General features: G+C 39.0%; 2 protein-coding genes across 2 annotated transcripts; one reads left to right on the top strand and one right to left on the bottom strand.

The window, feature by feature from the left end:
• The first annotated feature begins 6,652 nt into the window (after nucleotides 1-6,652).
• Nucleotides 6,653-12,888, top strand: LOC115797011 (arachidonate 15-lipoxygenase B-like). The gene is made up of 14 exons (XM_030753499.1): nucleotides 6,653-6,802; nucleotides 7,371-7,569; nucleotides 7,779-7,857; nucleotides 8,467-8,586; nucleotides 8,677-8,780; nucleotides 9,053-9,219; nucleotides 9,395-9,538; nucleotides 10,327-10,530; nucleotides 10,657-10,743; nucleotides 10,820-10,989; nucleotides 11,489-11,610; nucleotides 11,737-11,837; nucleotides 12,288-12,458; nucleotides 12,709-12,888. The coding sequence occupies exons 1-14, from the start codon at nucleotides 6,653-6,655 to the stop codon at nucleotides 12,886-12,888; spliced, it is 1,998 nt and encodes a 665-aa protein (XP_030609359.1).
• A 2,839-nt stretch (nucleotides 12,889-15,727) lies between these two features.
• On the bottom strand, nucleotides 15,728-26,548 carry LOC115795381 (hydroperoxide isomerase ALOXE3-like). Its single transcript, XM_030751258.1, has 14 exons — nucleotides 26,402-26,548; nucleotides 25,185-25,389; nucleotides 24,107-24,191; nucleotides 23,474-23,587; nucleotides 23,195-23,295; nucleotides 22,613-22,779; nucleotides 22,299-22,442; nucleotides 19,783-19,986; nucleotides 19,548-19,634; nucleotides 19,299-19,468; nucleotides 18,130-18,251; nucleotides 17,941-18,041; nucleotides 16,024-16,194; nucleotides 15,728-15,907 (listed from the first exon to the last, which is right to left on the bottom strand). The coding sequence occupies exons 1-14, from the start codon at nucleotides 26,546-26,548 to the stop codon at nucleotides 15,728-15,730; spliced, it is 1,998 nt and encodes a 665-aa protein (XP_030607118.1).
• Between the last annotated feature and the right edge of the window lie 1,245 nt (nucleotides 26,549-27,793).

Here is a 27,793-nt window from a genome sequence, read left to right as displayed (position 1 = left end):
GGTATGAAAATACTAAAACTAATACTGAAACTAACTAAAACTAAGCATGAAACCAAAAATAAAAACTAATAAAAACGAGCAAAACCACTCTGAAAACAAATTAAAACTAACTGAATTAGAGAAAAAAAAGTAAAAACTAACTAAAACTAAACTATAATGTAAAATCCAAAACTATTATAACCCTGGTGGACAGTGATCTGGCAGCTGACGTTGTTAAATCTGTATTTGACACCAACAGCAGGAATTATGTTTAATTAGTTCTCCACTGGTATCTGAGACTTACAGTGTACAAATTACATAAAGTTCCAGTCACATGCTGGTGCAGCTGTACTGTGTTCATGCAGTAATACTGATGTTACTGTTTGGCAAAGGTAAAAGTCGCAGCGGCTCCTCTCTCTGCAGCTGCTGGGAAACTCTAACAAAAGCTCCATGTGAAGATCAGGACTCTTCCTCCTCTCAATGCTTTGACTCGTCTCATTGCATCAGATGAGCTGCTGCTGAACAAACAGGAGGAACGTGCAATGAAAGGCCTGTGTGGAGCTCCAGTGCTACATCTGTGCAGTCATCAGAGAGCAGATTAAATAATTTAGTAATTCCTACTGACTATTACAATTCTTTCCTGCATGTAAACAGCTTGTTTCACTGAGATCTCTCAAACTCCACACTGAACAGCCCAGGCCAAGGTGGATTCAAACCCAAACGTTCTAGCTGTGAGGCAAGAGTGCTAACTACCACACCACTGTGCTGTGTTCAGTTTACAAATAATTCAGATTAGAAGAAATAAATGTTTGTTGTAGAAGAAGAACATTATAAAAGAGTTAACATGTGGTTTTATTTACGATAAAGTAAAGTTTAAAAAAAAAGAGCTCACTGTAGAACAGCCCTCATCACACAGTCGGCTACAACAAAATCCCAAACATATTATTATAAATAATGAATTATAAATTATAAATAGGAAGAGAAGTCTCTCTCTCTTAGCCACTGTCCTCCTACTCAGCTTCTTCTCTGGATTCAGTCTTCTTTCAGGTGGATCAGGCTCTCACAGTATTGGACTCTTTAGTTTTCCAGTGTTTTGTTCAGTTTTAGTCTTTATTATTTAAAAAAGTTCATTTCTTTCTCATTTGACAGTTTCAGTTTACTGTAATAGCCTGGCTTCACTTATGACGATCAGATCTGTTATTTGGGTCACTGACTTTCTTCTCCATCTGCCAGTCTGATGGATGAGTGTGGGTTTGCTGGTTTCCAGGGAACAGTACCTGTCTGACTGCACTGTGAAAAGGATAAAGTTGTGTGGGCTAAATTTTGGATTCTTGTGTTTACTTTATTTGGGGTTTTGTATTCTTTTCCATATAGCAGATGTTACCTGTTAGGTTCTTTATGATTGTGATCTGAAGTTTTCTTGGGTCCCCTTCTCTAGTTTAGTTTAACTGTTTAGAGTTTATATTCTATTTGTCTTTGCCTTTACTTTTACTTCCCCTGTCCCATTATCAGCGATTAGTTTGAGCTGTGTTCACTTGTTTCCTGTACCCTCTGAGCTTCCTGTGTGTGTGCAGACCCTCAGTTTGTTGGAGTTTGTGGCGTCATATTGTGTTTTCATCTGGTGTGTTTGGACTTGGTTGTGTGCTGCTGTTTGGGACTACTGCTCAGTCTGAACAAAGGCTGCATTTGGCGCTGCATGACAATAACATCCAACCACTAAAACTAATTTTTCTGTTCAGGAATGTAAATAACTGTAATTGGCAACTTAATCAAAATGTTTTAATGTGTTTACTATTTTTTTTATTTGTTTGTTTTTTGTAAAACATGACATCTAAAAATTCATGACAACAATAACTCTATTTTAGCATTAAACATTTAATTTTGATTGAATCACTTGCACATATGGGCGGATTAACTGTTAACAAAAATCATGTTGTAATTACCAATCTTGTTAACTTGGGGCAGCTGTGGCATAATCCTCACAGTTGGAGGTGTTCTAATAAATTTAAACGCCCGGTCAAAGCCCGTCTTCCTCCCGTATGTTGTAAAAAACATATTTTTGTACCAACTTTTGCCCTGAGTGATGCTGGGATGTTGCTTCAGGTCATCACTCAGTCTGTTCCTCAGCTTCACTGCACAGAAGAACAAACATGTTTAAATGTAACTGCCTCATCATCATTTAAATAGTTTAAAGATAATCTGGGTGGTGTGAAAATGAAGCATCAGTAACTTTAATGCTTTTGATTTTGGGGATTTTTATGATCTCTGTAACCAGAATCATGGATTATTGTTCTGATGATCCAGAACATTTATGAGAACCACTGAACCACTGGAACCACATTAGTAGCTAACCTCCGTACCTGACAACGTGCGTAATTCACATCTCAAATTAATAATATCGATGAGAGAGCAGCAAAACATAATTGACAACATTGTAACTAAACACACAAACCCCAAAATGAGAACTCCCATGATCCTTTGTTCTGTCGGGCCCATCCTTGACTGACGCTAGCCCTGTGTGCGCTATGCATACTACGATACAGAAAAAAACAAAGTTTACACATGAAAAAAACATGCTAGTCTGTATGATCTGATTCAACAACACCCTAAACCTTTTGCATGATGCAGACACAGGGGCTGTTAGCATTATTATTTTATAAAAGGTTATTTAGGAGTGGGAGTTTGTTTAAACATGTTAGCCGATTTGATGTGTTTTAACAACACCCTGTAATAAACTTTTATTCTGCTGTAGTCTATTGAGTTGATTCTGATGAAGACAAACTGTGCAGAGATGTTTCACTAACAAGCTAAGATCCTCTGTTAATGATGAAAAAGAACAGAAACATGGTTAATGGGTAAATCGGTGCATCGTTTTGACTTACACAAAAATAGGATTATACACGTCACTGAGACATTATTTCCTCCTGTGTGATATTCTGCTGTGACTTTGAATCGTGCTTTGGGTAAGCTGTGTGGAACGGTCAGAAAAAGGATGAGAGTCTGCAGCTGTGATTTCACCAAACTGTCAGGTTTTATCAAGGTCAGTGAAACAGCATCGGTGCTGAAACAGAAACTAGGACTACACGTTTAATTTCTGCTTAAAACTGACGATAAATATGGGAGTAAAACAGCTGTTTGAGTAGGTGCACATTCTGCGCTATGTTTGAGGTATTGGTGAAACATATAATAAATCAACCATAGATGGCTGCTGTTTGATACACTACGTGTGCTTAAGGAACCTAACAGCTATCATGAAGCATACAGAATAAAGGTTCATTGGTATAATGCAGAATCTGATATTTTTTAATATCAGTTGATATATCAGCTATCATATGACCAGTAGGACGTTCATTGTATAACGCACAATCTGATATTTTTAATACAATCGGGAGTTGTTTGTTTTTTTTTCTTCACAACAAAACTGTTTGCACAATCCACTGACGCAGCACACAAAAAGTTTGTGGCACGCTCAAGTACTATACAGATTTAACAGCTAACAGCAAAACACGACTGTGCTCCGGAACAGGAACAGGAAGTGATACAATACCGCAGTGAGAGCCAACCAATTGATATTTGCAGATACTTGTGTTAAAAATACTCTGGTAAAAGTTGAAGTACTGATTCAACTTCTTTACTCAAGTAAAAGTGAAAAAGTACAGGCTCATCTCCTGCCCAAACAGTAGGGTTAAAAAATAATAATAACAATACATTTAGCTGCAAGCAGTCATCAGGAGGCCAAGCAGCAAGTTGCCAGGAAGCAAGTTGTGAGAATAGAAGGAAGAGGTGTTAAGACATGCCAGCAAGTTGTATGGTAAAACACACTTTTGTTCATTCTTTTATTTTCTGTTTCCATTGAGATTCTTCTGTTGTGTGTCGCAGTTTGCATATGGTTTTATTCTTTGTTTGCTAGAGTTCATAAGGGCTGTTCTTGGTTGTAGTTATTTATACTGAATTCCTGTTTCCTTTTGTACTTGTCTTCCTCGCGTCTCTGTGCTTCTGTGTCTGTTTTATCCCTCTGTGTAATGTTCCATGCTTCGTGTGTTTGTATTTAGTTTATTCCCTTTGTTGTGACAAGTCTGTGTACAGTGCCTACTTGTTTCCTGTTTTACTTTGTCAGTCTTGTCTCTTGTATTTATGCCTTGTATTTAGTTTTACTTCCTGGTCTTGTCTTGTTTAATTATTCCCAGCTGTTTCTCCACCTGTTCCCAATCTTGTTATCCTGTGTTTGTATTTAAGCCCTGGTCATTTGTTGTGTCATTGTTGTTGTTTATCCATGCTGTGCGTCTCCCTGCTTCTTTAGTTTTGTATTTTAATTCTGGAACCCGACCGGCTCCAGTGTAGCTGTGTTTTGTTACCTCCTGTCACTCCTCCAATAAAACCATGTTTTATGTTCAGTTTGGCTCTATGAGTCCTGCAGTCTGGGGTGCTATCCTGCTGCCACACAGCTAGCCCTGACAGAAAGTAAGCAGGTAACTGAGTTGTATATACTTTGATACTCAGCAATAGCACAGAGATACATGGAGGACAGGGCCAGCAGGGCCAGAAGAAATGTGGAATCACTGGCAGTGGAATATCACCATCAACATTTTCATACATAACTCTACCCTGTTATAAATTAAACCCAATAACATGCTCCTCTTTCTTTTTCTTTCTTTTATGCATTTTTGTGGGAAATAAACAAATGATATTATCAATATTTGTTTAACTGTGTGTATTGATCCAGGAAATATTATTTGAGGCAAATATTGTCAAAACTGCATAACATTCCAACACATTTCTAGTGAAACTGCTGTGCTGGATGATGGCTGGTGTTTGACATAGTTTCCTTTTTTTATTAAGTAAAATGTGATTATTTGTAGGGACATCTAAACTGAGAGGTCATGCAAAAATAGTGTGAAAAGCAGTGGTGACAGAAGACCTCCATGGTATCAGCCTTCTTTGATAGACATTCACTGTGAAATATTTGTCAGAATTTCTGCTGTTAATATTTTAGAAATGAGATGACTCCATTTTCTGATATATATATATATTTTAAATACATTGAGCACACTGGGCCATTCAGTGCATTCAAAGGCCTTCTCTTTGCCTTTCACTCACAAATCCATACTGGTCTTTTTATAAACTGTTCCTTGTATTAAGTTTTATACTCTTTTTGCTAAAATTTTACATTTTACATTAGAAACCATCAGGCCTCATGTCTAGAACTAGTTCATCATAACCTCTGTGACCTGAGATCTTCTTACATGAGAACAAAAACAATGGAAAACTCAGTTTCTGTATAAATTCTTGGATTCAATGAGTATTCAGTCAGTTCCAGAGAACTCATCACTAGGCGTTCCCAAACCAGTCGAGAAATACAAACTGAGATTAGCACAAAAGTCCAAGAGAAGAATTGCAATCAGACTCCTACAGGCTGCACTGGTTTTTTATATTTTTTTCTTTAATTAAATGACAGGACAGCAGTGCAGTGCACTGTTGCCTTAAAGCAAGACGGTCCTGGGTTTGAATCCAACTTCTTTATTTCTGCAAAAATTTTACATTTTATGCTAAAAAACCACCAAGCATATTTTCCTCATGTTCACACATGTGGAACTGATTCACTGGAACCTGTTTGACCTGAGATCTTTTTATATGAGAACAACAATAGCAGATAACTGACAGTTTCTTCATAATTTCTGGGGCTGGTCCAGTGAGTACTCAGTCAGTTCCAGAGAACTCAAATTTTTTTCTATGGAAAAATCTAATCAATTTTAGGGCTCTTTGTTTGTATTGAGGCAATAAAATTAGAATACAATAATTATTTGTGGTTTCTGTCACACCCAGATATCATCATCCTCGGTTCCTGTTCTTTTTTGTTTGTTTCCCCTGGCTGTGTTCCACTTGTATGCTCTTGCAAACATGCATAAGGGTTTTTTTTGTTATAAAGTACTGTGCAGGAGCCTCAAGCTCCCAGGCCTGTGGTGAAGGACCCAAGTTTGAAGGGCAAAGATTTTCTAATTTTAGGTACAACTATTTGGTATTTGTTCACAGAGGGCGGTTAGACCATCTATTTAAATCATCTTGTAACAGTTTGAGTAATGGACTAAGATTAAGCTAGGATACTGTGAAAGCTTGGGGTAAATATTCATCTCAAGATATTTAATATTTCTGGTTTGACAGTAATAGCTTCACACCAAGGCTGCCACATCTAGTCTCTCCATACAGAATGGTAAGAGTGCAGTTTTAGACCAATTAACAGTCCGAATGGATAATTCTGAAAAAAGACTTAATAAATGTAAAAGATTCTTATCAGTGAACGTTTCAGGTTCAGCGCAAATGGGAAAAAAAAAAAATCTGAAAAGGTATCTCCCCTTTTAGCTGAAGTTGTTCCAACTGACTGATGTCACAACTGACAGGACACGCCCACAAAAAAGTATATAAAGAGAGACCATGTGGATGTTTCATACCCACAGAGCAGAGCTTCAAACATCTTCTTGGTCTCATCAGCAGAGGTAAAATACATATTTTCAGAAAGAATTTCAAACAGCAATGATTCGATTTCAATCATCCATAGAGAAGACAAATTTAAATAATTTCTTATAATATCTTTTGCCATTGTCATTTCATTGCCTTCAGTCAAAATGTTTATTTAAATTCTCTTTTTATTAGAAATTTTCTACTTTCAGGAGTGAAAATGGTACAATATGATGTGACCGTGTTCACTGGTGATCTGGCATGGGCTGGTACTTCCAATAGTGTCTACATTAAGTTGGTCGGCACAGAAGGGGAGAGTGAACGAACACACCTGTGGAAACTTTTACATACGCCCTTCCACAGTGGAGCAGTAAGTCTGAATTATCTCCATGAAATATCTCCATCTTTAACCTCCAAGTAATAAAGTTATTTTAGTGGCTAATATGACCTGATGGCATTATTACATTTTTATAAAGGTATATCATTCTTTAGTGGCTTTATTTGTGTTATCATACATGGGATGTTTCATTTATATATGACAGGCATTTTAAAATCTTCTACTGTCAATAATTAGGGTTTTCAATCATTTTTATGCAAAAAAATTAAAAAATACAAACTCTGAACAAAATGCAATGATGGACACAAGTAATATATTTCAATAGGAAGTGTATTTTGTCTCTGCAGCACATATTTTGTGTAGAAAAATCAGGGAGGTGCTACTATTGCAACCAAAAATAGAACGTTTTAAAAAAAAAAGTCATGGCCAGGGACACACACTCAAAAGTAATTAAATAAAAATAAAATTCATGTTCAGCAACACAAATCAATAAACTACAGATTGTGACCATTTCACAAACAGCCTTGTTTTTGATTATCGTAGATATATGAGCTTGATCTCTTGTAGATTTTTCAGAGGTATTTCATCATTATTATTCCAGAAGTCAGAGTTTACTGTGTCCTGCCCAACCTCCCTTGGAGATCTGGTGCTCATAGAGCTGGACAAACAGAGCTATTTCCATGATGATGCATGGTATCCTGCCAAGGTGGAAGTGACTTCCCCTGAGGATAAGACCTACCACTTTCCCATCTACCACTGGATCACTGACATCGAGATGCACTACTTTAGAGAGGGGACAGGTTTGTGGAAATATGTTTGTGTGTGTGTGTGTGTGTGTGTGTGTGTGTGTGTGTGTGTGTGTGTGTGTGTGTGTGTGTGTGTGTGTGTGTGTGTGTGTGTGTGTGTGTGTGTGTGTGTGTGTGTGTGTATAAAAGACAGACACAGACTATGGAGCAAATTCAAGCCACTTTGTTGTGGTGCCTTGTTGTTTTTTTTTTAATCTTTTAAGCAAAAATCGATGATGGCAGCCCTCTTCCTGGTGGGTACAGTCGGCAGCAGGAGCTTGAGCAGGAAAGGAAAGTCTATTGGTAAGAAGCTTCTGTTTTAACATTTTGCAGCCAAAGAACTAAGAAACTTAAAATGCTCCTCCACCTCTGGTTGGATTTATGTTAAAATAATAAATACAAATAAATCTCATGTCATGATGCCTGGTTTGGTCTCAGGGTTTTCTGGGCATGCTTTAGAAATGATTAGTTTCACTGTTTTCTCTTCATGTTTGATTATTGGTAGCTTGAGTTTTGCTTCCTGTTTTGATTTACTGTGAGTTTTTGGAAGAGTTTTAGTTTTGTATTTGAGTTTCTATTTCAAGTTTAATTTTCACTAAAACCAGAAGGATATGAAACTTATGCTTCCAGCACCTCAGTGTCATTGGTATTTTCATCACTGTTTAAGATGCATCTAAAAAGAAATAATCTATTGATCACTATTTTGACAGATTTTAGCTTGCAGGCAGATTGAAAGCAAATGGTGCAGTTACTTAATAACCACTGGTATTTTCTGCATGTTAATCTGAGCAACTTTAAAATCTCAAACATGCTTCAGTTTGAATTTATATACATATTCTATATTAGGATTGCAGCTGCATTAGTGAGTTAGACTCTCCAGGTCCCTTACTGCTCTGTTCTTTTCTATCTTAGCTGGGATATATATGAAGAGGGAATTCCCCACTGCATTAAGGGAAAGGCGGCTTCACTGCCAGATGATGTCCGCTTCTCCATAACCAAGAAAAAAGAGATGGCCTACAATTACGTAACAGGGTAAAGATATTTCTTCTTATTTATCTGTGTACACGTCTACTGAAATTATTTAAAGCACCTTAACAAAGTTACTGTATGTTTGTTTTGTAGACTGGTAGAGCTGGAACTGTTGGAATATGCTGAGTGTAAGAAGAAGTTTACTTGTATGGATGGTATAAGTCGCCTTTTCTTTCTCCATCGGACTCCGATATCGGGTAAAGAACTATCATTCTAGGTTCACAGCATGCTTTTAGTGCATGCCCAACTATCCCATTATGTCAATTATATTATATCAAATCCCATTATGGGATAGACTTTCCAGTCTGCTAGTGGTACTACTATATAAAAAACAGAAGCCATTTTATATTGCAACAATATTTTGCAACTTTATGAAATGTGCATCAACCATGGAGACTTTACAGTTTTAAGCTTATTCTCATGTTTGCATAGTCCAAAGTTTTAAATGCAATATATGTTCTTTTCCCAGAATATGTCAGTCATCACTGGGATGATGATGCTTTCTTTGGCTACCAGTATTTGAATGGTGTCAACCCCCTGGTGATCCGACGCTGTACAGCACTGCCCGAGAACTTTCCTGTCACTGATCAAATGGTCTTCACCCACAGCCAGAGCAGTCTGACAGATGAAATGAAGGTAACTATATGATCCTCCTGAAATGAAGTAGACTAAGTGCTCCTTGTATCAGGTTCATCTTACGTGCATGAATGGCCAATATGATTGTAATGACACATAAACCTTAAAATTGTAATATCCAGACTGCATGTGTGGAGGTCAAATAATTTCTCATTCTTTGCAAAATCTCAAACAGAATGGCAACATCTTCCTCTGTGACTACAAGCTTTTGGATGGAGTCCCAGCAAACACCATCAATGGGAAGAAACAGTACCTGATGGCCCCCCTCGTCCTACTCTGGAAAACTAATAATGATGAACTGACACCAATTGCTATTCAGGTGAGTTTAGCACTTAAAAAAAAAATAAATTAAAAAAAAAAAAAAAAAAAATATATATATATATATATATATATATATATATATATATATACTAAAGCTGTGTGTTGATCAAAATAACTTTCCTTTACTCTAAGATAGAAAGAATCCTCCTTTCTGTGACACCTTCGTTGCCTGTGTTTACATGTAGCTCATGCTCTCTTGTGTAAGCTAACACCAAACGCATCACAGCATCAACCACAGACCACCCTCCTCTGTAAAGTTACACATTCTCTATGTCATTTATGTTTTCTAGCAGCTTGGAGAGCAGTGCATATATTATTTACGTTACTATCAGTATAATGACAATGGGCCTCTTGATGAAGCATGTCAGAAACATGCTGTGTAATTAAATTACACTCAGCTGGTTAACTGCCCCAATGTTGGTTGTTACTGTAAAGAGGAGCTCTTTGGTTACGTCTGCTTTTCCCCATTATATGAGTCACTGATGGATTTGAAGCAAACACTGTTTCACAATATAGACACAATATATACCATGATTATGATCTTGGTAACTTTAATTTACTCTGTTCATTTCAGATAAAGCTTTGGTTCTTTCACCTAACTAACAGTATCATCTCCCATTATTTGTCATGGCTTTTGAGCCAGTCATGGCAGGAGACAAACATGTCTGAGTTACAAACCTACAGTAATTAAGCAATATTTACCAAGGATCCTTGACGGTTATTGGACAGTACTAATAATAGATCAAATAAAATGGAAGAAAAACATGTTTGTTTCTTCTCCTGCAGCTGAAGCAGAAACCAGCAGAGGACAACCCCATCTTTGTTCCTACTGATTCTAAGGATGACTGGTTGTTGGCCAAGATCTTTGTGAGAAGCGCAGATTTCAACCTGTATGAGCTCAGTGCTCACCTGCTGCGCACTCACCTGCTGGCTGAGGTTTTTGCAATGTCACTGCTGCGCAACCTGCCCATGGTGCATCCTCTGTACAAGGTAAACCATTAGGTTTCAAAGGTATTTCACCTTCCTTTGGGGTATAAAAGTATCAGAACGTATGAATATAAAACATGAAATAAGAAAAAAAGTCAGTTTTACTAATACACTTCCTTCTTTCATCAGCTCCTCATACCTCACACTCGCTACACTCTTCAGATCAATGCCTTAGCTCGGGAGAAGCTTATGTCTGAAGATGGAGTTTTCACACAGGTATGAGAAAACCAACACTTTCTTTTTCTGAGGCATGTAAAATATTTTTTTTAACTGAGATGTGACTGTTTTCTAGTTTGCAGCTTGTGGTGGAGAAGGTGCAATCCAAATCCTGCAGAGATCACTGGACTCACTGACCTACAGCTCCCTCTGCATCCCAGAGGATATCGCTGAGCGTGGGCTGAATGATGTACCAAACTTCTACTACAGGGATGATGGACTGAAGCTCTGGGAGATCATCCACAGGTTCTATTGTCACTCTTGCTGATAATATGAGAATTATAGAATAACTTTAATCAGTTATAAACTTCATTCTTGCACTGTGCTCCACACTTTGATGAAAGAGGCCTTGCAGGTTGAGTCACCCTAGAAAACCCATCACATTATTCCCTAGATCTGTTCTCTTATGTCTTTCCAAAGTTGTTTTCATGCTATAGCCTGTTTTACAGTGGGATGTGGGTTATCCAGTAGTCTTGAGGTGATGGTTTGATGGTTCAGACACAGAATATAAACCCCTACAGTCCATAATCTGCATTCAGAAAATGATCTTTGCTAAATCTTATTTTTTCAAATTCTCCCCTTACTGCAGCTGTTTCATAAAGAAAACGTATGTTTTTTTAAAGCACTGTAAACTAAAGAAGTATTCACATATTTTTATGTAATGGTCCCATATTCATCACTGTGTAAAACAACCTAAAATGCAATCAGGATTGTGTTTGACTGAATGAGTCTTCATTTGTCGAAGCTTTGTCAGCGCAGTGCTGGGCCACTACTACGAGACTGATGATGAGGTCCAGCATGACGCTGAGCTGCAGACGTGGATTCACGATATTTATGAACACGGCTTCCTTTCCAAAGAGCGCACAGGTGAGCTTTAGAGAAAGTGTCAAGGTTTACGGTGATAATGCAGCTCCTGTATATTATCATAATTCAGCTTACATGTAGTCCACTAGTTCTGTTGAAGTAATGCAGTTTATTCACTGTGATCACCAGGAATTCCACAGGAATTCACCACTGTGGATGAGATGGTCAAGTTTGTCACCATGGTGATCTTCACTGGCTCTGCCCAGCACTCAGCGGTCAACACGGGGCAGGTGAAGCCTTCGACAGGCAAAAACGATCACTGTACACTGATGATTTAAGTTTATCAAAAACTCTGCAAATCAATTCCAGCTTTATTAGAAGTCTTGTGATATCTCAGGATATGATGAATTAATTCAGGTCAGAATAATTTGTTTAGTTTTTTGACTCTTTGTTTTTTCCATGAAGGAAAGAAACTAGATGTGCAGGAAATAGTAAAAATTAAATTAAAACAGGAGAAAAACAGATTTAATGAAAAATCAAGGAATTTTATAGTTAGCTCATCATGTGGGCTCGATGTCTGTAATAATGTAAAATATCTCTAATGTTTCATAGCGTAGTATTTGAAGTGCTTCAGTATGAACTAAAGGACTGCAGTGACTTATGTTACCAAACACAGAACAATGTTCTGTTTGAATATCAAGGTTACTAAACTCATTCTGTTATTCTGTTTCTCTATGCAGTACGACTTTGGTGGCTGGATGCCCAACTACCCTACCTCCATGGAACTTCCCCCACCAACCAAAAAGGGCGACGCAAGTGAAACAAGGATACTGAACACGCTGCCCGATGTTAGTACGACAGTTCATGGCATGGGTACCGTGTGGCTGCTCAGCAGGCCATCAGCTGACTCTGTAAGTGCTCTGCAAAGACTTCATGAAAAATGAAAATCAATCACATACAACATAACAAACTGAGATATAAGTGGAGCAAAAATGATCTAGAATCAGTCCAATCTAATAATCTGTGAGTATGTGTGTGTGTGTGCATGTGTGCATGCATGCGTGTGATTGTCTGTGTGTTTGTCTGTGTGTGTGAGATCGCTATTAAATGTTTGTGGATCTAAAACTAAATGTGTTGCTCATCTCAAATCACTCTCATCAGGTCTTCCTTGGCCACTATCCTAACGAGCACTTCTCTGAAGAGTTTCCCCTCCAAAAGATTCAGGAATTTCAAGATGCCCTCAAAAAACTGAGTGCAGACATCAAGGACAGAAACAAGAAATTGAGTCTGCCATACACATACCTGGATCCAGGTGTGATTGAAAACAGTGTGTCTATTTGAATATTAGGAGGTGTCTCTAATCTTTTTTTCTTGGCTACTATTACAGTGGGTGTGTTTAATATCTAGCAAAGGGGGCAGAGGGAAAAGGGTGTGCTCTGATTTATAGCTCATACAATATATTTAGCTTTTTTTTACATCATATTTGAACTTTTCTTGGTTTATTAATGAAGGGGAATTATGAAATACATGTACTGTGTCATTGAGGTTTTTATGGATGGGTTCTTCTTTGCAGTCTTCTGGACGTACATTTTCTTTTCTGTGTCAACACATGAAATATTTTATCTTTATTTTTTCTTATTGCAGTGTGTTGCATATTTGGTGCATTAGTAGCTTTCACTGATCTCTGACTTTATCTACTACAAATTCTGATGTTAAAAAAATCAGCAGTATAGAACTTTGATGTTTCATTTAATCATCTCAGAAAATATGAGTACAAAATACTGTGTAACTGCTACACATGATTTAATGAATAAACTCAAACCTTAAAGCACTGGGTCATGTAACTTCTTTCTCTGACAGTTAATTATTGACCTTGTATCAAAGAAATGGTGACAGTTTCATCTCTGTCTGAGCCATAGGCTGGATATAAAACATGGATGTTCATATTGTGCTGTCACCCATTTAATAGTGTCCTCCCTGTTTGAAGCCCCACCTTTGGTGTTATGGGGGGACTGGGGAAGGAATATTAATGACCTAATGCTGGCTAGCTTGGTTATCAAGCTGCATCCATAAAAAAAATAATTTAAATTAAAAGAAAAAAACAGAAGAACTGAAAGCCTCTAAAACTGGGGGAAATCTGAAGTTTGGTGCAGTTTAGCTCAAAGTAGGGACCTACAAATATTATATATTATTATATATGAACCTACTAAACAAACCAGAAGCAGTCAAACATTTTTGTTATACGTGATTTTAGATGCAGTCATATTGCTTAAATATGACATTTGGTGATTGATCAGAGTTCGTGCTGTTCATCTGTAACATACGTTATATTGGTGTATGTGGACGCTGCTAATCCATAACGAGGCTTAACGAGAACATCATTGAAGCTGGACTCCAACCACATGTATTTTGTCAGAGGGAGAGCGGATTAATGACAGCACAGGTCAGCTCCAGGCTTCAGCCACACCTACAGTTACTGTGAACAGTTTCTACTGAAACAGCCTGAAGAGGAACGCTGTGCTGACTGATGACTGTTTCAGCTTCAGCTCTTCAGCTCACATCCGTCCTCTTCTGTTCACTTATTCCTGCAGCGTGATCCTTTCCTCACTTTCCTACTTCTGGACCTTAATCTCAGGTGTTTTAAAGCCCCCTGAGCTGCTGCTGCACACACACTGAGCTGTTCCTAATAAAGTGCCAAATGAAACTCAACAAATATCAGCAATCACACAAAGTGTCTGCCATTCGTCACACAGTGTGTCTGCTAGCTAAAAGAAGAGCTGCTGTGTTTCCCGGGAGAGAAGAGAAAGAGAGAAGTTCACTCAGAGATGGAGAAAGATGGCAGAGGACAGGGGAGGAAGAAGAGAGGTTCGATTTAAAGGTAATGTCAGTATAAAGACAGTATAAACAGTATACCCTCAGTGTAGTCTATACAGGCAGCAAGCTGAGGGGACACAAGAATACGCTCCCCAGCTCGCTGCCTCTCACCGAGGACAATTCCAGACCAGAGTCCAGCCCCTCTCCAGGAGACTGATTCCAGAGCCCAGGACATGCATTAAGGTAAGCCCGACTATATCATGCACTAGCTAACCAACAAAAGGAACAGGAGTTAGAGGTGGCAGAGTTCAAGATGTTAAGACTTTCATTTGGAGTGACGAGGAAGGAAAAAATTAGAAATAAGTACATCAGAGGAACGGTTCAGATTGAGTGATTTAGAGACAAAGTTAGAGAAGCACTGCTGAGATGGTTTGGACATGTGACGAGGAGGGATAGTGGGTATAATGGACAAAGCACGTTCAAGATAGATTTTCCAGGGATGAGGAAAAGGGAAGGACCACAGAGAAGATTCATGGATGCAGTGAAAGAGGACGTGCAGATGGTCGGGGTGACAGAGGAGGATGCTGGGTGTAAGGTGAGATTGAGGCAGGTGAGCCGCTGTGGTGACTCCTAAATTCTAGGATTTTATTTGGTCACACACTACACACACTGGGATTTGAATACCTGGATCTCTCCACCTTTTGGTTTGAGAACTAAAGAAGCCTTTCAAATTAGAGGTTAAAAACAAGTACCTGGATGATGAGATCCTACACAGAACGATAACACAGTGGATTAAGCGTTGAGTTTAATGTTTACATTTATGTGATCGCAATGCAGCAGTTACATGATATTTTGTCATTACTCATCACATAATTCCTAAAATGATTAAAAGATATTAAAAGTGATAAAGTTGGAACTGTTGTCACAATAATACATCTCAGTGTAGCTTTGTTAAACCTCCTTTAAAACAGAATGAATCTTTATCTTTTCTTCACTTCTTATTTCATTAAATGCAAATATTATTATGGATATGTTTTTTAACACCAGAATTCATGGCAGAGGAAATCAGCGATCCTTTATAGCTACACAAACAAAAATCAGAGATTAGAAAAATTCACATGCTGAGACCAAAACAAGCCCAGAAGATTACAAAGAGCCGCAGTTCATGAAAACCTTCTGACTACCACAGCTTCACATTTGTGCTTTCAGTTTCATCAACACTGTATTCACTGATAATAAGTTTGTAAGATCATAAAGTGAAACTAAAGCTGAATCAGTGAAATCAGTGATGATCAGAACACTCATTTTTCACTCTGCCCACTGTCACTGATTTGAAGCTGGAGGATGAGGGGATGCCCTCCGGTGTTCAAATCGACACACTGTTTTCAACCACGTCTGGATCCAAGTACGTGTACGGCAGATCCAAGCCTGAGTTTCTGCTTTTGATGTCTTCACTCAGCTTTCTGAGCTCTTCTTGAAATTCTTTTATCTTCAGGACTGGAAACCTCTCAGTGAAATGCTTCTCTGGGTACTGGCCAAGAAGAACCTGATGATATCGATATGAGATCAATGACACGTTTAGTTTTGGTTTTCTTCTCCGCCACCCGGCCCAGGATAAACAGAAGAGGATGGATGGATGGAAAGTCTTAGTGGAGCACTTACTTGGTCAGAGGACTGCTTGCTCAGTAGCCATACAGTGGCCATGGCATTCACTGTTGTGCCAACACTGGGGAACATTTCCAGCATTGTTTTTTCATTTGTTGTCCCTTTTTTTGTTGGTGGAGGAAGTTCCAGGGTGGTAGGACTGTTGGGCATCCAGCCACCAAAGTCATACTGAATTGAAGAAGTAATGGATCAGTCAGTAATGGGCTTTGAAGAATAGCTTTTAAGTCTGACATCATTAACCACTGAACCCAAATGCCTTCAAATGTTATAAATTTAAAAGAAAAGAAAATCATCAGGAACAGTTGGGTTAAAAACGGTACAGAGTCTTTCAGCTGCATTTAAAATTTTAGCTCAAAAAAAGCTCCAGTGTGCTAAAATCACATTAACATCCTGGTATCCACGATGTTAAGCTGAATTAGATGGCAGCAGGAAGTTGTCAGAGACACCACAGATGTGTATCAACCTATCTGAAAGACTCAGGAGCCATGGCACTTTTGTTTTGATGGCCTGCTGTCTGAGCTCAGGTCATGCTGAGGGTAGGCTGGCTCAGCATATGGATTTGTGGAAAAGGTGGAGACATCTACAAAATTCTAGACTGGACAGGCAGTCAGAAAGATGACCCTAAAAAGGTACGGGATGAGTTTGCTAACTCCATCAGCCAGACAAACAATGAAAGAATAGCTCATCAGGATTATAAGGGATTTTTAGGTGTGTAACAAACACGAGACTGAGTCAGGTTAGATGTGCCCCCAGCCCCTGTTGAGAATGAAATAAAGCAAATTTGTTGCACACCTTTTAAACAAAAGTGCAATAATAAGTTCATATAATATATCTAATATACAGTGGGGAACACAAATATTGATACACTGCCAATTTTGCAAGTCTTTGTTCTTGGGTAAGGTGGAGATGTTAGTTTGTGATTGAGCGTGTGGTCAGGTGTCTTTTATAGAGGTAACGAGTTCAAACAGGTGCAAATAATACAGTTAATTAGTGCAGAATAGGACGGCTTCTCAAGGAAAACTAACAGGTCTGTGAGAGCCAGAATTCATGCTGGTTCTTAGGTAATCTAATACTTTTTTATGCATTTAAATGTTAATTATTAAAAAAAAAAATCACACAATGTGATTTTCTGGACTTTTTTTTAGATTGTGTCTCTCACAGTTGAAGTGTACCTACAATACCTTCCATTCGTTGTAGGTGGGAAAACTTGCAAAATCGGCAAAATCTCTTAAAGCTTTTCAAAATCTCAGAAGGGGAGATGTAATGTGTTCTGAAACCTTGTTACTGAGTTATGGCAAGAAGAAGACGCCATAAATAGATCAAATTTCAGCCAAGAGAAAGTCTGAGCTGATCCATCAATAACACATAATAAATTCTGTTTTCACATATTGTTAAAAAACATGAAGTACATTCTTTTATCTGTCCCTGGGATTAGCTGGAATTGGAGGCAGTCGGGAACATTAGGAGCATGACGGTGGTGAGGATGTCGTGTATCCATAGCAAAGATCATTAATAGCCTTATGTTAGTGTTTTATTTCTCGAACACCGAAGAGGAAAACACACATCCAAAAAAAGTTCAAAAGGGTGCAGGAACAAAAGCGAAAACTAAGCAAAAAGAAAGTCCGCGCACCAGACAAGCTCCTGGAAAAAATGTAATAACCAAGCCTCAGACTACAGTCTGAAGACGGGCTCGCTCTGTGACTGAGTTTGACACCTCTGTGCTAGACCTACAAAAACATGTTCATCACTGAAATATGTGGAATTCCAACAGGAAACAGTTCAACTTACTTGCTGCTTGCAGTAGAATACATTAAACCTTACAGTATTGTGTTAGCTGCTGAGTGGGTTTTCATCCAGAACTGATCCGTGCAAAAACACCATCACTGATAATCTGGGTAAATTAGTGGACTTCACCTGTCCAGAGTTGATGGCTGAGTGCTGGGCAGAGCAGGTGAACATCACCATGGTGACAAACTTGACCGTCTCAGCCACAGTGGAGAATTTCTGTGGGATTCCTGATGATCAGAAAGAATAAACTGAATTATGTCAACACAGAGAATAAATTTAAGTTTTATGGTAATACAATGTGCACATTATAATCACCTGTGCTTTCTATTGAATTGAATCCATTTTCAAAGATCTCTTTGATCCAGTTCTGGAGTTCAGTGTCACGCTGAACATCAGCATCATCCTTGTAGTAGAAGGTGAGTATCGATCTAACAAACCTGACAAATGGACACACAGTCAAACACATTCCTGATTACATTATAAGTTTAAAAATACATTGTTAAAACTGAACAAATTGTAATCCATCCATCCTCTTTCGCTCATTGTTGCCAGTGTTGCGGGCGGGGTGAAGCCTATCCCATTTTTCATGGGGTGAAAGGCAGGGTACAACGTGCACAGGTTGTGTCATGTACCGCTGTGTGGCAGGCAGGATGATGACCCCAGAGCAGGACACTAAAGGCAGAGGCTTTATTACACTTTAAACTTTGTTAAACTTATTAAATTAAACTTTATTCAATAAATAAAACGGGGAAGGGCTGGACAGGAGCCAGCAGCACAAACTCAAACTCAAAACAAAATGTGGGTGATTTGACATAACGTGACATGAAACATAAGACACACACGCGTAGGCATAGATGACGAATTAGTGGCAGTGGTGCAGTGGGTAGGCGTTCGCCTTGCAGCCGGAGGGTTGCTGGTTCAACGCAAAGTTGCCAAAGGACACAACTGCGTTGCGTTGTGTCCTTTGGCGAGACATTTAAACCTAACGGTAGCGCCGGTCTCTGGCTGCATGACCGCAGATGCTCGTCTCTGGATGAGTGATCTGGAACGATCACTTCGTTGTGCGTCTTGTGCGCACAATGACAATGAGTTGAATCTAACATCTAATCTAACAGACAATAAACTAACAAGGACACAGACAATATATACACACACTTGATAATGAGGGGAATGACAACAGATGAGTAGCACACCTGAGCACAATACACAGACGACACAAGGGGACGCCAAACTAAACACAAGCAAAATAAAAACAGGAAGAAACCAAGCCTAGTAATGCAGACGTAACACACAGGGAGACTGGCACACAGAGATAGCCTAAACTTGACCAAAACTGAAACCTAAAAACACAAAGGGACACACCAGGAACACACAGCAACTAGAAATCCAAACATAACCAAAACCTGCAACAAAAGAAACCCAGAACTAATGAAAGTTATTCTCTAATTATATAAATGTGTGGTCAGACAAAGTGGTGAGAGAACCTGTGGATGATCTCCCAGAGCCGGAGTCCATCATCCCTGTAGTAGAAGTTTGGAACATGGGTCAGCCCACGCTCTGCGATATCATCTGGGATACAAAGGGAGCTGTAGGTCACTGAGGGCAGGGATCTCTTCAGGATTGTGAGGGCACCTTCTGCACCAGAAGATGTGAACTAGAAAACAGTCAAAACCCAGTAAAAGACAGATACATGAAACTCAGAACTAAAAGTTGTTGGCTTTGCTGGTCTTTACCTTATCAAAGGATCCTCCCTTAGATATTAAACGTTTCCGAGCTAAGAAGTTGATGTTCAGAGTGAAACGGGTGTGAGGTATGAGGAGCTGATGGAAACAGAGAAATTCATTAGTAAGAAAATGAACTTTTCCTTTCTAGTCTGATGTTTTATGGTCACATGTTTAACCCTAATATCAAAGTCACAAGTCTGTGTGTCGTATCTAAGAAGCATAGCGGTTCCTCAGCCTTTGGTACCTTGTACAGGGGATGCACCATGGGAATGTTGCGCAGCAGTGACACAGCAAAGATCTCAGCCAGCAGGTGAGTGCGCAGCAGGTGAGCATTGAGTTCATACAAGTTGAAGTTTGCACTTCTCACAAAAGTCTTGGCCATCAACCAGTCGTACTCAGAATCAGAAGGATAAAAGATCGGATTGTCCTCACCTGGGTTCTGCTTCAGCTGCAGGAGAAGGAAAAATGTGTTTCTGGTCTTTCATTTGCTTTATTATCAACTCTGACCAACAGGCAACACACACACACACACACAGACACACACACACACACACACTCAGTATTGTTGTGCAGTGTCAGTGCTTTCTGTCAGACGTGCCCTTTTGAAACACTTCTCTGACAGAAACCAGCAATTATCAACTAGTGTAAGTTTCAGTTTTACTTTTTGTTTAAAAACATTAGCAGTGTGGTTACATAATACTTTCATGTTCAGATACATTAGTCAGCAGTAACCACTGAGTGCAAACCTTCAGGGTGCACAACCACTACTTTATTTGCTGCAAATATATGTCTATATGACTGTTTTACAGAACGGTTCACCTTTATGGCTCTGTTATAATCATGTATATAACCTGCAATACATTAGAGGTGGTTCAATAAACAGTTAAGAAAGATGGAAATGAATGTGCTTCCATTATCACTGCTCCCCCTGGTGGATACAGGAGACATTTTTCCAGGACAGTGTTCCTAAATACCAATTAGAGACATTACCACTCAAGGTCTGTGCAATATAAAGCATATCCACCCCTGTTTACTGTCTATCACTGAGGACAACGTCAGAATTTAAGGACACTGGTTCAATATCCCAACATTTCATATCCCAACAACCAGGGGATTAGATTCTTTTCACTTTAACTAACACTTTAACTGAATTTCTTTACAAATAAAATTTTAGACATTAGAGAAAAAATTATTCATAACCATCTCAAAGATTATTCTTCATGTTTGGCTGCTTTCAGCACTGCTGGTATTTGTTTAGACTCTTTGGCTCCAGTTGATGTTTCAGAGTTAACTTCAATAGTTACTTCCTCCAAACCAGCAACATGTTTATTAGATCCCATTCCTACTAGACTGTTCAAAGAAGTCTTTCCAATTATTGATGCTTCAATCTTAAAAATGATCAATCAGTCTTTACTAGTTGGTTGTGTACCACAGGCCTTCAAGGTGGCTGTAATTAAACCTCTACTTAAAAAGCATCACTGACCCAGCTGTCTTAGCTAATTATAGGCCAATCTCCAACCTTCCTTTTCTCTCAAAGATTCTTGAAAGAGTAGTTGTAAAACAGCTAACTGATCATCTGCAGAGGAACGGTTTATTTGAAGAGTTTCAGTCAGGTTTCAGAATTCATCACAGTACAGAAACAGCATTAGTGAAGGTTACCAATGATCTTCTTAGAGCCTCTGACAGTGGACTCATCTCTGTTCTTGTCCTGTTGGACCTCAGTGCAGCTTTTGATACTGTTGACCATAACATTTTATTACAGAGATTAGAGCATACTATAGGTATTAAAGGTACTGCACTGCAGTGGTTTGAATCATATTTATCTAGTAGACTCCAATTTGTTCATGTAAATGGGGAGTCTTCTTCACACACTAAGGTTAATTATGGAGTTCCACAGGGTTCTGTGCTATGACCAATTTTATTTACATTATACATGCTTCCCTTAGGCAGTATTATTAGAAAGCACTGCATCAATTTTCATTGTTATGCAGATGATACTCAGCTTTACCTATCAATGAAGCCAGATGACACACATCAATTAGTTAAACTGCAGGAATGTCTTAAAGACATTAAGGCCTGGATGACCTCTAATTTCCTGCTTCTAAATTCAGATCAAACTGAAGTTCTTGTACTCGGCCCCACAAATCTTAGAAACATGGTGTCTAACCAGATACTTACTCTGGATGGCATTACTTTGGCCTCCAGTAACACTGTGAGAAATCTTGGAGTCATTTTTGACCAGGATATGTCCTTCAATGCACATATTAAACAAATATGTAGGACCGCTTTTTTGCATTTGCGCAATATTTCTAAAATTAGAAACATCCTTTCATTATGGCCTTTCCTGACCCCTAAGCAAACTACGCATGAACACAGTTCAGTGTTCAAGAGTACCTGATATTGTTACTAACAATGGATTCTTGGAAGTTACTATTCTTGTCTTAAATTTGTTTAGGGGAAATTGTTAATTTTGAGCTTCATAAATAAATGACACTTACAAATTTGTCACACTCAGCTGTCAATAAGTAAAACTCAGATATGACAATGAAAAGAATTCAGACAGGGACCGAAGAAACTTGACTGAGGAGAATAGAGAGAATTTCTTTCTTTCTAGATCCATTACTTCCTGAGGTAACTGCTACTACCTGATTAAAGACACATTCAGCAAGGTGGATACTTTTTAAAAACAGCCAATGAAAGTGAAATCGAAAAATGCTCAGATGCAGAGCCTTAATATTTATGTCGGAGTTCAAAGTTTACCTGAATAGCAACTGGCAGCAGCTCATCTTGATCATTTTTCCAGAGCAGGACGAGGGGGGCTGTCAAATACTGCTGCTTCCCACTGATGATGTTTGGCTCCACTCCATCCAAAAGCTTGTAGTCACACAGGAAGATGTGACCCTTCTGTTGGAAATTTCAAACACAATGATAAATGGTTTGACCCCAACTACGTAGTCTGGACAATACATGTGTAAAGTAAACGTGTCAATGCAAACACTTCACCAAGTGCAGGCATGAACCAGATGTGATGGATATTACAGTCAACCTTATTTCATGGGAATGAAAAAAATTACCTCTATTTCATCGGCCAAATGATGCTGACTGTTAGAGAACACCATTTTATCAGAGACAGGGAAGTTCTCTGGCAGTGCTTTACAGCGTTCGATCAACATGGGGTTGGTACCATTTAGGAACTGGTAGCCAAAGAAGGTGTCTTCCTTCCAATTTTTATAGACATATTCTGGAAATAAAAGATAATTTTATTGAAAATGCTGGACTAAACCATCCTGGTCAGCCGCTGGTGAGACCAACATTTTTGACTGCAGGAAAACTGAGAAAATAAAACTGATCTCAAAAACATAACTGCCAGTTAGAGCCTGAATTATATGAAGCACACTGCAGTCTTTTGATTGCTGCAAACTACATACAGAAATATTTTCTGCACATTTACAAGTAGCTGTAGAATGAATGTCCTAATATAAAATGGCCTCTGAGTTCTTCATATTTTAGAAAGCTCAAATACTTTTTCAGAAAATCTTGGAAAATTTTTTAAATTTTACTCCATACTTGGCTGAGATTCAGATGTCCATGACTGGATCATTATTTCTAAGTAGCATTTTAATACATGCTATCATGTATACATTATAATTCATTACCTGATACTTGAGTCTTGTGGACATTTAGCAGATTATAAATATCCTCAAGGCAAGTAAACTTGTTAGACTGAAGTAATCCCATCAGCCCCAGCTTTCCCAGTCTAGAAAACAAAGACCATTTTAGGATGATTGAAACCATAAATGTATATATACAGATTGTGTGTGTGTGTGTGTGTGTGTGTGTGTGTGTGTGTGTGTGTGTGTGTGTGTGTGTGTGTGTGTGTGTGTGTGTGTGTGTGTGTGTGTGTGTGTGTGTGTGTGTGGATATGATGAGCTCACCCTGTGGCTCCGGTGTAGATCATCTCTGCAGTCTTGGTCAAAGAGAAGCGGATGTCATAGGGCAGCGATAAAAGACTGTCTGCTTTAAAGTGGGCGATTCCCTGTTTGTCCCAGCTGGTTAAAAAAATAAGATAAATAAACAAACAAAAAACAACAGTAGCATTGTAAGAAATTTAAATACAGAAAAGAAATGGACCCTGTTTACTAACTGTATGTACACATAAATCTGTGATTCATCAGCATCATCGTACCTGATTTTGTTTGTATCCTGAAAACATATTTCCAAAATCCATGCAGGGGAACAAATGATGTAAACACATTACATTATTGCTAACAACTGCTTAAATTACTTACTGCTTAAATCATTAATGTTATTGGTTTTTTTTGGCCATATCTAAAAGATGAAAATAAGGAGTTAAAGAGCATGTAAAGGCACATTAATATTTAGATTATGTTTATTTGTATATTAAGGTTTAGGTTTAACTTAACAAAAGATAAACAGCACATCATAGATTTTAATAAATCATGACAGATGTCATGTGGTGGTTAAATTTCCTTTATATGTTATAAATGCAGAGCCATCTGCTCCTGGAGGATCTCTCTCTGGGTTACCATGCTGCTCTGGTCTCTTACCTATAAACCTCCTGTCGCTGCACGAGCTCCTTCTCCCGACTGTACTGACCAAGAAATCTGTGCTTGTCTTCAATTAGTGTGCGAGCTAGAAAAAAACAAAAAAGGCTATCTGTAAAATCTGCTATCTGTATATCCAAAACTCATTTGGGATCTTGATCCCTTTAATTTGGACCAATGTTGCAAAAATCTTTTCATTTTAATAACCACCTCTTGAATAAAACCAGCTCAGGAGACTCAGTAAAATCAGTTCAGCATCAGTCATGCTTTTATTTCCTCTTGATTTGGTGCTGTAACTTCCTCTGCTCATGCTTGAGTGTACACAAAGGTTAGTGTAGCCCATGTGATCTGAGGAAGAGGCCGTCATTTATCGCTCCGCCTATTGGTGGAGCGATAAGCCCAGCGTCGCCTCTTTCACTTCCTGTCCCTGCTGATGGCTGTGTATTTGTGTGTTTTCTGGTGCCATTACCATCACAAATCTTTGTGGAGAAATGAAGAATTTTCTGGAGTAATTAGACATAACTCTTTAAGATCAGAGGAGTATTGTTTGCTTTGTGTATTTGTTAGAGGTGCTGCTGTTCCAGATGATTGTTTCCGTTCACTGTGTGCTTTGTTTTGTTTGTTCAAATGCTGATGAACATGATTATTAAATGCCATTGACAGGTGGTTTTCAAATACTACTGAAGTATGTATAGTATTATAATGAACTGAATATATTGTTGTGCAGCTGGATTGATACAATGTTAATCCACTGCATTTATAATAAGTGTTGATGGTAACTTATTTTTGGAATAGAAGTCTGATTTTACTTTTAAGCTTTATTCACAGGTCAGATTTCCCCCCTGGATTGGTTTCACTCGTGGGAAGCAGGTAGGAGAACGTATTTGTTGTTTTTTCCTGTGTTTCAGATCTTCTGAAAATATTTTAATTTCTTAAAGACTTTTATTTTGTTGTAAGCAGGCTTTCTGAATGCTTCCTGTTTGAATTAGTTAGTGGATTTATAATATTTAGCATTTCTTCTTGATGAGTATTTTAATTATTTACTGGTTTTAGTTTATTAATTTCTAACATTTTCACAGACCTGCCCCCTCTCTGAAGTAGTGAGTGTTGCTGTCAGAGATCCACTGGTACACAGGAAAAAAGTAGCTTTCTCCTTCAGGGGACGTCACGTGCACCTTGGCAGGATACCAAGCCTTGTTTGGGACGAGTGTGTGGCGCTCTTTATCCAGCTCTATGAGCACCAGCTGTCCAAGGGATTTTTGGCAGGACACAATGAAGTGTGATACCTGGAGGAAACACAGAATGAGACGGGCATTTAACTGAGCTGTAACCTTTGAGGAACCACAATACAGTCACAGTTCTGGAACATAATCTCATTGTGTACAATGACTAACAAAGGAAACTTGTTGTGATGTGATGAATCCATATTTTTTTAATATAACCAGGACACATATTTAAACTGCAGGTTTTCTCAGGTAAACCTGATCTCCTCGGTGAAACACCACCTTATCATGGTGGAAGGGTTTGTGTTGTCCAGGGGCTTGTCCCCCTAGTTGGGTCTCCCATGGCAAATTGGTCCTGAGTGAGGGGCCAGATAAAGAGCGATTCAGAATACCTCTATGAAAAGCCACCAAGGGAACTGTTTACGGTTACCCGGGCCCCACACTGGAGTCAGGCTTGGGGAAGGAGCTCAAGGAAGAGCATGTTGGTCAGGCATTAGCCTGTGGTGCCCAGCCAGGTGCAGCCCAAAGAGACGACATGGGCCCGCCCTCCTGTAGGCCCACCACCTGCAGGAGGTGTCGTAAGGGTCAGGTGAAATGTGTATCGGGCAGTGGCCAAGGGTGGAGGCCATTGCAGACTGATCCCCACTTATTGGAGCTATGAAATGTCACCTCTCTGTTGGGGAAAGAGCCTGAGCTAACGCGTGAGGTTGAGATAAACCAGCTAGATATAGTCAGGCTTACCTCAGCACATGGTTTGAGCTCTGGAACCAGTCTCCTGGAGAGAGGCTGGACTCGTTGCCAGTTTTGTCATCTCCCTCCCATAGTTTGGATTTTGTCAGTCTCCACCCCCACCCTCACCCCTTCACACCCAACCAGTCGTGGGAGATGGCTGCTCCTCTCTGAACCTGATTCTCCTGGAGGTTTTCTCTCTCTTGAAAGGGAGCTTTGATTTCTCTCTCCATGCCACTCAAAGGTGATTGCCTGTTGTTCAGGTCTTCTCTAATATTGTAGGGTATACGCTGTTATCATGAAATGGTAAATAATATATAAAAATGGAATTGAGTATCATATTTACTGCTCCTCTGTAGAAAGATGGCACACAGCTCCACAGGTGTGTGCGCTCGCTCGCTCCGTCAGTGCCGACCAGCTTAATGTAGACCTTATTAAAAGTGGAGGCAGAGGAACGGTCACCAGTGAAAACGATCACTTCATAATCGCCCATTTTCACTCTCGAGAGAAGAAAAAATCCTGGCAGGGAGAGAATCACAGTGACCCAAATATAAATGTTTCCATTATGTATGAACAGTCGCAGTCAGACGCTGATGAAGCTTTCAGTCTTACCTCTGCTGCTGCTGATGATGATCTGAAGAGCGACCTTGTTGATTTAACTCAACAGTGATGTCTCCTTATATGCACACCTTGTGGGCGTGTCCTGTAAGGTGCAGCTCTCAGCACTGGTGGCAGAATCTTCATCCTGTTCAGTTTCATGTTGCAAAATGCATTCTTGTGCCAGAGCACAGGATGAGGACCAATCCAGTGAAGTTTTGTAGGGGAGATCAATTATCAGATATCAGATTGTTTGTGCCGCTTTTTGCAGTGTTTTTATGGTGTTTGCTGATACAGATTTGTGGGTGAAGCTTCATCTTCCAGTACAGCTGTGACTGAGCATCACCAATGCCGAATTTGAGCTCGGAAAATGATCAATAAAGGTTCATTTTGTTTTCTCAGCAGAAATCAAAATCAGTGCAGCTGCATTTTAATGTTTTTATTTAAAATAAATAAAAAGCTTTTCTGTTAACAGTGTAGTTCCTCCTTTCAAATCATGAGCCACCTGCTTCCTGCTCAACTAGTTAATATCAACAAAATACCTTTCGGGGTTTGTGGTCTTGGAGTCCTCCCAGACTTTTTGACTGTTATTCATGATTCACTTCCTTAAAATTGTTGTGAAAATCAAATTTTGTTTGTGCACTTACATCTAGGCTAATTTCATCTTTAAATTTACTGATGATATTGGAATTTTTTCTGAATTGATTTAAAAAATATCAATAATTTCTTTCCACTATTTTTATATTATTGTAGAGATTGTGTTAAAATCAGCTGGTGTTCCTGATCATATTTCTGCAGAAATACAGTTAACCTGAAAGGATTAACAGATTCCTCCTGAAACTAACATCCAGAACACTGAAGACACAAGAAAGCAGCCGCTGATGAAACCCTGGAAATCCTGAAAGAGGAACAAGGAAAAGATGCACCGGAACATAACAAGGAAAGATGTGGAATGAAGTTATGAGGAAACTGTCATTCATCCAGTGTTTGTGAAGTTATCAATAAGCCCGATGTTTAAGCCGCAGTAATTCAAACAACATTCTTTTTACAGTTTGCTGTTTCTTTGTTCAGTGAGCCGCTCAAAATGTTGCCACCATTTAGTCCCCCAATCACTCCCCACTGGATTACTGTAGAATCACAG

The sequence above is a fragment of the Archocentrus centrarchus genome, chromosome 2 (genome assembly GCF_007364275.1).
Source record: "Archocentrus centrarchus isolate MPI-CPG fArcCen1 chromosome 2, fArcCen1, whole genome shotgun sequence".
NCBI lineage: Eukaryota > Metazoa > Chordata > Actinopteri > Cichliformes > Cichlidae > Archocentrus > Archocentrus centrarchus.
The sequence above is the reverse complement of the archived record's forward strand: the minus strand, read 5'-3'. Positions and strand labels throughout refer to the sequence as shown.

Excerpts from the sequence above, each read along its gene's own strand:
- LOC115797011 (XM_030753499.1), top strand. The coding sequence starts at position 6,653 with ATGGTACAATATGATGTGACCGTGTTCACTGGTGATCTGGCATGGGCT. Across the intron at positions 6,803-7,370 it reads CGCCCTTCCACAGTGGAGCA|AAGTCAGAGTTTACTGTGTC; the intron begins GTAAGTCTGAAT and ends TTATTATTCCAG. Across the intron at positions 12,459-12,708 it reads GCAGGCCATCAGCTGACTCT|GTCTTCCTTGGCCACTATCC; the intron begins GTAAGTGCTCTG and ends CACTCTCATCAG.
- LOC115795381 (XM_030751258.1), bottom strand. The coding sequence starts at position 26,548 with ATGGGCGATTATGAAGTGATCGTTTTCACTGGTGACCGTTCCTCTGCC. Across the intron at positions 19,987-22,298 it reads TGCTGCCAGTTGCTATTCAG|CTGAAGCAGAACCCAGGTGA; the intron begins GTAAACTTTGAA and ends CTTCTCCTGCAG. Across the intron at positions 18,042-18,129 it reads CAATTCAATAGAAAGCACAG|GAATCCCACAGAAATTCTCC; the intron begins GTGATTATAATG and ends TCTGATCATCAG.